Below are 11,595 nucleotides of genomic sequence, written 5' to 3' on the forward strand. Positions count from 1 at the left end.
CACACACACACACACACACACACACACACACACACACACACACACACGTATAGATAACCTTCCTCTTCCATTACAGTATAAGCCCAAGAGCAAGTTTTCATTTTTGTGTCTCAAAACTAATAACCAAAGGGGCCTTCAATGTAATAGTCCCTTAATAAACATACTGAATTGAGAGAAGCATCGTAATCAGAACTACCTTAATATTCAGATGATGTTTGTTCTGTTCAGAATTTCTTGTTTTATGACAGGTCTTATAAAAGCATTTTTTTGCTTAGGTGGCTAAGTATGCAGCTAGATTTTTTTTAATTTTTACATTTTTAAAAAATAATGTATATCAATGCAATGTAAAGGGTTATTTTCCTGTACAATGCAAGGTTATATCATTAAATTTTCTAAATGTCATCATGTTTTTATCAGATTTATACATATTTTTATTATCACTCTCATCTAAACGTGAACAAATAGAACATTTACCCAAATTAAGAAACTTGTATCCTAGGTCAGGCAAATCACTTCCCCTCTCTGTATCCCAGTTTCCCCCTCTATAAAGTGAGGTCATACAGCTAGATAATACCTAAGGTTCTTGAATATTGCACAACTTAAATGTTTAGGATGCTGACAGTCTCTAAGCACTCAGGCAGGCATCCCTGATTTCATAACAGAAGGAAGCACCATTTGCTAACGTAGTAAAAATTCAATTAACCAGAACTCCCAAGCAGTTCTTAGTCCACTTTTAGAGATAACAGAATGAGCACATATTTATTATAAAGTGAACAGGACTCATAGCCCGTATAAGCTAATCCTAATTTCTTAAGCTTTTTCTAACTACATAATGTTCAGTGAGCACTGCAAGTAGAACAGTAGTTCTCAAAGGATATGCCACAAGTTCTGCTAGTTCTGTAACTGCGCCTACCACATCATGCAACTTCCGTGATCCCCAGTCCCCAACCTTGCCTACCTCCCCCACCCCAGCTGCAGTTTGCTACCTGCTCTTTGCAGCTTGTGTTGGAATGTGTCAAGCCACTGCCTGCATTTTTAGTCCTGGGAAAATCAAGAAGAGGTTGAGGGGTTAAGAAAAGCAAAAGTGTCCCAAGGCCCAGGTAGTGATACCCTATTGACTGGCACCCTTTGTTGCCAACTTAAACATTTAATGTGCCACAGTGTCTCAGCAAAGAATACTATCTTTGCCACAAGCTAAATATCTTAAAGAACCACTGGTTTAGAATGATCATCTCGAAGCCCTACAAGATCCTTAAATATACAAGAAATATCCACAGGGATATATAATAAGGTGGAATGACCTTTGAGCAATGAGTTGGGAGATGACTTCTAGTATTGTGACTAACACATAGGACACTGTATGGGTGGGTGAATGTCCTAATTTCTCTGGGCCCCATGTTTCTCATCTCAAAATAGATCTCAAATCTAGTGATCTAAGTATTTTCTCATAAGGTGTGATTAACACATTTTAAAAAGATTTTCAACAGGAAAATTTTCAGCCTAACCATCAATAACTAGAATTCCTGTAGCATTTTTATTGAAATATTACTGTATTAGCTTAACATCTTAAATTATATAAATTAAGTAAAATTAATGGTTAGATCACTTTAGCATTTATTTTAAAATGGAATTTTGGAGCGACTCAAAAGCTCCCTCAAGATACATTTACAATTCTTTATTAAGCTGTATTCATTACTTTAATAGAGTTCTGCAGGGAAAAAAAATCATACTGAATAGAGAGGGCCTCAATCATAGAATGGTAGAACTGGGAGAGACTTTTAAGAAAGCTTCTAGTCCTTGTTTGTACAGATGAGGAAATTGAAGCCCTAAGGGCAGTAAGTTTATGGTGGAGACAGTAGGAGAACACAAATATTTTGGTTTGTAGTCCAAAGGAAAATGGGGGTGATGGGGTGGGGAGGATAAAAACAGAAATTATGTCCAACCTTATTTTCAGCAAAGGCTATAATAAATGCAGTCATGGAAATAGTAACTTTTGGAAAAATTATTTGGTTGGTATTTTGGTCCTGTTCTACCATCCTTAAGTAGATTTGTTACATAAGGCCCATTTTTTAATATTCATTGAATAAATCATGAAGTTTGTTGATGGGAGGATAGACTGTCAACTAAAAATAAGCAAAACACATAGGGGCAAAGTTGTCCTCTGGGGCTTTCTAATTCTACCTTATATAATTTAGAAGTAACCAGATTCTCATGTAGTATTTGGTTGCTAATAGTCGCCATGGCTAAGCATGCCTCAAAGTCAAGTCTATATTTTCACACTGGTATAGTTAACTAAAACTGATCTAAAATGAAAAGTTTCTAAGCACCTTTCCCACACCCCTCCCCCCACAAAAATTAAGCTATATAAACCATAATAAAATTCATATTTATTATATAGTGCTTTAATATAATAATAAATAATAAAAACAAATGTCTTCATTGGTTACTTTATTCCCCAATTAAACTGGTTGAATCTGTAATAAGTGCTTTGCATGCCTTACTTATTAAAGTCTTTTTTTCCCAAATGACTTAGCCCTGCCTAACATTTTCACACTTTACAGAATGCATTCTCATTTGATCCTCACAATGGGGTGAAGAGGTGGCAATCAGTAGTAAGTGCTGGGACAAGATTGCAGTCTGATTCTGGCTCCAAATCCAGTGTATGTTCTGTGCTGTGCTGCTGTTCAGTTAATCAACAAGCATTGATTAGATGCCTGCCTATTATGTACCAGGCATTCAGCTAGACCCTGGGGTATGAAGAGAGACTAAACAGCCCCTGTACTCAAGGACCTTGTTCCATCATGCTTATGTACACATAAGCGTATATATGTAACAAACATATATGTGTGTGTGTGTTAACTGGGTTGTGACAATAGTAGTGAGGCAAGGCAAAAATCATTCCCAGGATCTCTGAGGGCCAAAAGCAAGGTATTCTTTATATTATTTTTGTGTTTCATGTTCAGTAGATATGCAAAATAGTTGTTATATATAATAAATAAATAGTTGTTTAAAAATATTTTAAAATTACGCTACTTTATTGTTAAAATTTTCTTTCCTACTCTTGTCAGCTATTTTTACCAATTCAATTTAGTAACCTTTCATTAAACTCTTAACTTGGTACAGCTCATTATTAATCAACAAACATTTATTAAGGGTCCTCTGTGTTCCAGTCACTGCCCTAAGTGCTAGAGATACAAATACCAAAATGAGATAGTTCCTAGCCCACAAGAACTTGGATTCTAAAGCTCAGAGAAGGAAGTGACTTACCCACAGTCACAGAGCTGCTAAGACACTACTGGAAGTAGAAGTGTGGACTTCTGACTTTAAGGACACAGAGCTTCCCTCCATATGCATGCTGTGGATCGATGGCATTCTTTCTTGTCTATATAGAGCCTATTCTTCCTTGTCTCCAACCCTCCCCCTTCATTCCCTAGGTCCTTTCATTACACTTCAGTAATATACACAACAGTAACTGATGTTTGTGAAAATTATTGCTTTACCTTCTTTAAGCATGCTCACCATCAGTTGAAATACATGCTTGAGACAAATGATAGGTTGATACATGTATGTATATATGTATGTATGTATATGTTACATATGCTTGTGTGTACATAAGTATGATGGAACAAGGTGCTTGAGTACAGCTGTATCACTGATCATAACCTTGAAATCATTGGGGGTTCAATTTCAACATACCTTCCTGGACTTTCTCTTAGGTAACATTTTTTGTTTTCAACTGACACTTTAAAATCTGTTTACATTACTTGAGCATCAGGTATAACCTCAAAGTTGATGACCTCAAAGGTCATCTAGTTCAAGCAGAACAAAACTTTTATGTTTTGAAAATTAGGAAAACTTTCGATATTCTTTGAAATGCCGATGATATTGCCATTATATGCTTACTAAAAAAGCATAATGGGGTGAGAAGAGCATTGGTTTTCAAGTCAAGTCTGTCTTCCTGTCTTGGCAATATCATTCACTAGATCTGTGACTGTGGGCATCTAGACCCTTCTGAACCCATTTCCTCACTTTGTTAACTAGGACTAATAAGATTTGTACCACCTACCTCATGATAATTGTGAGGATTAAATGAAATTATGACTGTATAGTGCTTTGTAACCTTAAAACATGTGGAAATGTTAGTTATTAGTCTTATGCCCATAGAAACTTTTACATTGTATTATTGGTATAGGGTTGGCATAGGAACCAGGAAGACTGGTACATTGCCAGAGTGAGAGTCAGGAAGACCTCCATTCAAATTCCTATCTCAGACCATAGCTGTGTGACCCTGAGCAAATCGTTTTACCTCTCCAAGGTCTCAGTTACCTCATCTGTAAAATTAGAAGGTTGGAATTAATGCCCTCTAAAGCCCTTCCCAACACTTAAATCTATAGTCCTGTGACCAGGATTTAAGCCTTGCCTCTGAAACAGTGCCTCAGGCAACCCCTTAAAGACTAATTAAAATTCACAGACAAGTTGCTGATCTGGATCTACATTTCATGAAAGTTGTTTCTTCATGCATAGTTCCCCACATAAATGAAATCCTAAATCTGGACCAAAACTAAACAATAATAATAAAATATTTAATCAAAGTACTATCAAATTCTTCATGCTAAAATAGGGTAGACACATTATTATAATTATTATTATTGTTTCAAATATCCAGGATCTTATTTTGAGTTTAGGGGATTTTTCCCTTAACATCTTCTAAAAGTAACAAGTTTATTTGTGTTTGTTTCTCTTTGCCTGCAGTCCATTCGAACCTTTTGGAATCTTTTCTACCTGTTAGGAAGAAAATTATCAGTCAATAATCAAAGATCTGATTGAGTCATAATTTACAGCATATGTCTCGGTATCTACACACAATAAGCTCACTCCCTCATGCCTTTTACATCAAGAGTATCACACTACAAGGTTACAATGTATGCAGATAAAAGATTATATACATACATTCTAAAAATGAAACACATTGCTACTATTTAACAGGTTATTCTTCAGTTATCCAGAAAATCTGATTGACCAGAAAGCCCTCTCCTGCTAACTGATGTTCAGTAAAATTTAAAAAGAGGTAAGAGAAGGGCCTATTGGCTGGCTGCTGTGCATTAAGTTATTGAGTTAGCTAATGGCACCTTAAGAATAGCAGGTATGGTTCAGAGTATGGTCAGTGATCTTAGGCAAGGAATTTGATCTCTTTGAGCCTCAGTTTCTGTCCTAAATGGGGGCTAACTATCCAGCTCTTCTCCCCTTCCTTCATAACATTGTTGGGGAGATGAAAAGAAAAACTCCTAGTAAACTTGATCAAGTATTACAAAAATGTATTATTGCTAATAATATCTATTCACATAAAGATGACAATGGATGTGGTAGAAATAACACTGGATTTGGAGTCAGGTCACAGACTCCCTAGTCTCATTCTGTGTTGTGCTCTCTTTAAACAAACTGTTTAACCTTTGAACTTCTGTAAATCAGAGTTGGGACTGAATCCTTAAAGTCCTGACCAGACAGAGCTAAACCCTAAAAGATTATGTTCTGTCCAAGGTGGCAAACGGTGCTGAACTTAAAATCAGGGATGTTGAGTTTGAGTCCTGCTTCAGACACGTTAGCTATGTGAACTTTGGCCATTATTGTTCTCATTTGTAAAACGAGTAAATACCACTAACCTCACCAAATTGTTATGTGGATCAAATAACAGATTATGTGTAAAGTGCTTTGCAAAGCTTTGCTCTTATCACCATCATCATCCCTGAATTACCTTTTGCAGTAACTTTGTAGTACTTTCCTCACAATAAGTCAGATGTGAAACTGTGTGATCTCTATTTTATAATGGTAGGAAATGAGGCCAAGAAAGGTTAAGGGTTAAGTAATTTGCTCATGGTTACACAAATAATGGAGGTAGAATTTAAACCTCTTTTATTTTATTCTCTTCATTCCTAAATTTCTGGGAGGGAATAATGCAGCCCATCCAGCCACTGACCAAGCCCCTCAGTACCCTCAGTAAAATAGTAATTTTTCTCTCAAAGCAGTTAAGGATGAGTGACAAGGTATGCAGAGTATTTTAGTTTCTTAGGAGGAAGGTGCCACATGCATTGAAGGTACAGACAAAACACGGTTTCAAGACTGGAGCATCATGGGTGTGGCGATACTTCTGTCCTATGACAGAATAATGACAGGCTCCTACTGGAGAATGCTAACTCAATAGTACTCTTCTAATGTTGCGTGGGCTGGTAGGTGGAACCTTTCTCCAAAGAGTTTTCTTCCTGAAACACTATAGACTTGACTTGTTTGGAGAAGGAAGTAGGTCAGGTGCAAGTACAGCATAAGCACACTTGAGGAGGGAGGGAAAGAGCAGAAAGCCTATGTCTATCTTTATCAGGGTGGCTCACTTTTCCTTTACAGGAGTCTAAGACAATGATGTTTTGAGAGTTTGCTCATTTTTATTTCAGGAATGAGACTTAATCTTTTAGATTGGTAGGTAGGTAGATAGTTTATCCCTTTGAACTGAACAACTTATCCTCCCTTACTGTATTCTGGGTAAATGAGTCTTAAATTCTCAAGACATTCTCCAAGAACATGTCATTTGTTATTTCATTAAAGTATTCTGTATTCCACAGACATTTTATTGTAGAAATTCTTAGCCAGATATTTCTTTTAGAGTTTGCTTGAGGCTATTTTGTTTGTGCAAAATATGCAGTTCTTTGATTTGGTTGCATTGACCACTTAAAACAATTTTTCCTTAGGCTTCTAATTTGACTAAGATCAACTATAAGATCCCTTCCAATTCTGAGATTCCTATGGGAGATTTTGCATACATATGTATATGTATATATGTACACATATATAAGACTTCCTATGTTTAGAATTCAAAAAGCTAAGTTCTCTGCATCACATCTAGAAGCCAACCAGCATTCTCTAGGCTTGTTGGGGAATTTAAAAACACAGTTTTCTTTATCCACCTATCCCTATAGATTTCATCACATCTGACTTGGTGGATCTGAGTTAGCAGGAAAGAGTTTAGTTGGGCTAGGTTTTGAGACTCATTACCACCAATCCAGAAACGTGTTCTTTTGGTTTAGAAGTCAGAACAGGGTTCTTTCCTTTTCTCAGTAGTGGTTCCTGGGTTCTTGGATCTGAGAGGAAAAGAGCTCCTATAGATTCTGAAGAGGTGTCAAATTCTACATTCCAATTGGTATTTGCTTCCTGGTCTTGTCTAGATTAAAGGATCTAAGTTACAGGAACCTAACTTTAAGGTAAGAAATGATCTGTATGTAAAATTACTTAAGTGGTAGCATAACTATAGTCCCACTGGTTACCTAGAACAAGGTGCATGTAACTTTGTTGATGAATGCTGTTCAGGTATAGATAGCCATTTTATCTGCTACAAACCTAAATGTGAGAAATAAATACTGTATCTGGCACACTTTTTTAGCCTTAGTGTGTAAACAGTATTTTAATACTTTTCAGGCTAGTTTTAAGAATAATTGAGTTTATGTGCCTAAAATAGAAAATTTGCAACTTTAGTGTTATGTTCTTGTAAAAGTAAAGTATTATATTCAGTGAATGAATTAAGATCTAAAACTACATATCCCAGAATACTGTAGTAGCCATTTATTTTGGAAAACATTAAACATGCTTAAGTTTATGTAAAATGGCACCTACCTGAAGTTAGAGAAATTTAATATGGGTCTCATTTTCTCCCTGCCATAAAGCAACACACTCCCACTAGTATGCAGGAGTTTCAGGCATCCTGTTAATGTTGTTCCAAAAATCCCGCCCTTCATTCTAGTCCTCAGTGCTTCAGTGGTTGGCACTGGCTTTTGAACTCTTTGTCCGATTTTTACATTCACCAGAGCCTCATTTATTTTACCCAAGAACAACTATTGGTTTGTTTTTCTGTAATTCAACAAACCTGTCTCTGCCTCCTCCACAACCACCCATCCCTACCACCACCCACCACCCCTGCAAAATTCACAGTTACTTGCTATATACATTGAAACATGTTTGAATGATATTCCCCCTCTCATGTGAGAAAAAGTTACAATTAAAACATGTCTGGGATTACCTCTATTTCATGCTACCCCATTCAGTTGTATATCAGAACTCTAATTCCCAAACATGTCTCACTTTACTCATGGTCAGTTCACTATTGATGAAGAGGAAATAAATGGCTTATTTTGGAGGATGAAAGCATAGCAAATAGTCCTCCCTAGGACATCCATCTCTTTCACAGGCCTTAGTCTAACTTCCAGAAAGATAAGCAATTTCTTTCCTTTTCCCCAGGGGTATTAGATATGCATGGATTTGGGGACTCAATGAATTTTGCTTTGTGTTACTTAGTAATTATAAATTTAATGTCTGTTGTAGGAGCATAAAGATGAAAAAAAAATTGAATCATGTGATAAAACAGTGGTTACCAAATACAACTGACCTGTTGATTAAGATGACAGAAATAACCACTAGTATAAATATGTTCTTAAATGTCGGGTTCTTTTGCTGGATTAATGTAAACTGCTTTGTTTGCAGGGTTTAATGTCATCCCAAAACCAGGCCAATTCTCCAAGTGGAACTGTAGTGTAGTCATCCCACTACTGCGAACAAAACCCACCCCAGGACAAGGAGTAATGACAAGGGCACCAAGAGCTGCTCTCTTCAGCCACAGAGCATGGACATTTCTAAAATGGCCGAATGTAAACCTGGAATTCTGGGAATCATAGTGTGGTACAGAAGAGTACTATCATAGGTCCTTTTCCAGTGTTGTTTCCTTGGCTGCTTACCCAAAGAATTTTCTGTTTTAAAGTAATTCTTTTGGTATTGCAGTTAAAATGAGAAACTAGGTTTTCTTGCTTTTTACTTAAAATTAAATGTAATTAAAACATATATATATGCATATACACACACACACACACATAGTATAAGATAAAATCTTTCTTGGACAAAAATACCCTCAAGTTCAGTTGTTATAAAATAGTACTTAACCATTGTTTGTTTTTTGCACTGATTTTTTTATACTTGAGGTGGTAAGACAACCTAGGAATGCACTCAGAGAGTCATTTTTCTGACCAGTATAATTCAGGAAGATGGATGCTGCAATTATAAATTTCTTTTAAAATTGCACTTAAGATAGTTTAATGCTAGTAGAGTACTTTAAATATGGACTTTCCCAGCAATGCTAAGTTGTGGAGATAAGAAATCCTTTGTAGCTATTAAACCTTTATTTTAATAATAATGTTTCTAATTACAATCAGCTCTGTATTATATGTATAAATGTAATTCAGCGGTTGGGGAAAATGGCTTTCATCTAGTAATTTTCATCGTCATCTAAGAGTATTTCTAACTCAGAAAAACATTAATATTAAACTATTTTAAATATGCATCTTGTTTATTTTATGTTAAATTGGCTCAATTTTGATGTAATCATTCTGTTGTTGAATTAAATGTTTGATTAGTAATTATTTTATTCTTTGAACATCTTGTCCTCTCCAGGCCTTTAAATTTCAATTTCACTGAGGCTATTCATAAAAACTACTAATTCTGAGTTTGTTCTCTAAAACTCAGTCTCTACCTTCCTTCTGTTCTTTTCTACAAGGATAACTTTTTTAAAGGCCTTTGTGTGTTATGACATGAAATCTTCCAAGTTTGTGTTTTTTAAGTTTACCATTCAATTCCTTTGTCTGACAACAGTAATCCTTTTGTGCAAAGATCTATAATCATAGTTAACTACATGTCTTCTAAGGTCAAAAATTAGATTACACCTGTAAGGTCAATTTGCATTTGGAAACCTTACAGAAATTTAAGCATGATTAAGGATTAAGCATAAAGGTGCTTTTCGTACTAATCAATCAAATGTAAGGTGATCCAAGATGTCCAATTATTTCTCAGGTCTAATTTTTTTTTCTTTTAGACTAATTAAGTTGCACACAAGTGACCCTTTATCTCAGGTTCTCTCCAAACATATTTGTATAATATACTCCAGCAAAATTGTCACTCCAGCAATTGCCAAGTAGAAAAATATTTCTCATTAAAAAAGTCATATACAATTTTAACTTTTTGGGTGTTTATTTGGTGAAAACCTAAATCATAAAGCAACAAAAAAATATGAAATAAGTATTTCATTTGATGTTACTAGGATCATTTATCACCATAAGTGAAAGTTAAAAACACCTAGAAAAGACAAGGATTTCATTAATTAAAAGTACAGGATGTGTTCACTGTATGCCCTAAAATATGAAACAGGGCATAGGTCGTGTGATTGTTTCATTGGATTAGTGTCACACTAGGTCTTTAAGGTTTTTACCTTAAATAACTAAGTACCCTAATGCTCTTGGTGCATCAGAAGGCCAAAGATTTAACTTAATCTCTCTCCTCAAAGAGAAATGTACAGACCAGATAGTAGCTGAGGAAGCTCACCCTCCTGCTCACTCCTTACCTGTGTGGAAAATTTGCACTTCTATTCCAGGATGAATAAACTGTTCACTCAGTCCTAGGATGTCTGCAAAAAGTAGACTATAGTCATCTTACTGAAGATCCAAGTCTGAAAATCAAGAGATGGGTCCAGATTCTAGAAGTTCAAAACTTTGGCATCATCTTTAATCAAACATCAGAATGAAGGCTATATAAGTAATGTGTGTGACATTTTTAGTAAAAGCACTGCAGGATTTGTTTTACAGGTGGAACAATTACAGTTACATCTGAGTGTTATAATATTCACTACACATTGTAGTTATGAGCTATTATGAAAGACATAAGAGGAATGGAAGAATGTCTTTCATGGTAAATTTTTAGCTTGCACCATGTGACAAATCATCCTTGATGTCCTTTGACACAACAAGCACCACCAACATTTTAAGAAGCATAAAATCACGAACAATTTAAACAGAATCTTAAGTGTGCAAAAAACCCACAACAAAATTGTTTCTTCCTTAGACACCTAACCTGAGTTTTTCCCACTAAGTATAGTGATATCTTAGACGAATTTGGAATACTGTGTCATATTCTAATTCTGTATTTCCCATCCATTTGTAGGAAACTACAAATGGGAAACTGAATGACATCCAGGAGAATAATCATGCCTATTCAATACTAAAGAAACTTTGGCCTAACTGACCTTGTGGTTTTGTGAACATTTGATTACTTAAATTACTCTGTACTTGAAAGAACCATGTAGGTTAGGAGTTATTTGTGTTCTATAGCAATGGTGTCACACTCATAAATGGGGACTACTAATTCATACATAAGGATTCCTACAGCCTACACACTGACTTAGTTTTGAAGTATAATATTATCTATGTTTTATTGTATTTTTATGTATTTTGTTAAACATTTCCCAATTACATGTTAATCTGTTCGAGTTACACTCGGAAATGTTGTGGCCAGCTGGCCATATGTCTCACACCTCTAGTGTCCAGCATCATGACAACTGTTATCTTCTGTGAGATGAAGGATGTTTATTTGGGATATCACTTGCCAATGACCATATTCAAACTGAAAGTGTTAATGTGTCAGTTTCCTTTGGAAACGATTATCCCTAATTCAAGCTTCTGTTTTTCTAGTTCTCTTTCATAAAACTGATCTCTAGTCAGAACTACAACACACACTTGA

General features: G+C 35.5%; 1 protein-coding gene across 8 annotated transcripts in view; it reads left to right on the forward strand.

The window, feature by feature from the left end:
- The window catches only part of WDR20 (WD repeat domain 20), a 99,441-nt gene extending 89,401 nt beyond the window's left edge, over positions 1 to 10,040 (forward strand). For 4 of the 8 annotated variants that reach the window (XR_011171491.1, XM_069103728.1, XM_069103725.1 and 1 more), the window contains one exon: positions 8,521 to 10,040. Coding sequence is in view for 4 of the 8 variants with exons in the window: in XM_069103728.1 (XP_068959829.1) it covers positions 8,521 to 8,574 (54 nt within the window). In the remaining 4 variants the exon portion in view is untranslated. Of the gene's footprint in view, positions 1 to 7,104; positions 8,491 to 8,520 lie in introns of those variants that run through there. The other 4 variants (XR_011171489.1, XM_069103726.1, XR_011171488.1 and 1 more) reach the window with 3 other exon arrangements.
- Positions 10,041 to 11,595: the final 1,555 nt, after the last annotated feature.

The sequence above is a fragment of the Petaurus breviceps genome, unplaced genomic scaffold (genome assembly GCF_028583685.1).
Source record: "Petaurus breviceps papuanus isolate PSGF00001 unplaced genomic scaffold, PetGlider_PUasm1.0 64, whole genome shotgun sequence".
Taxonomy (NCBI): domain Eukaryota; kingdom Metazoa; phylum Chordata; class Mammalia; order Diprotodontia; family Petauridae; genus Petaurus; species Petaurus breviceps.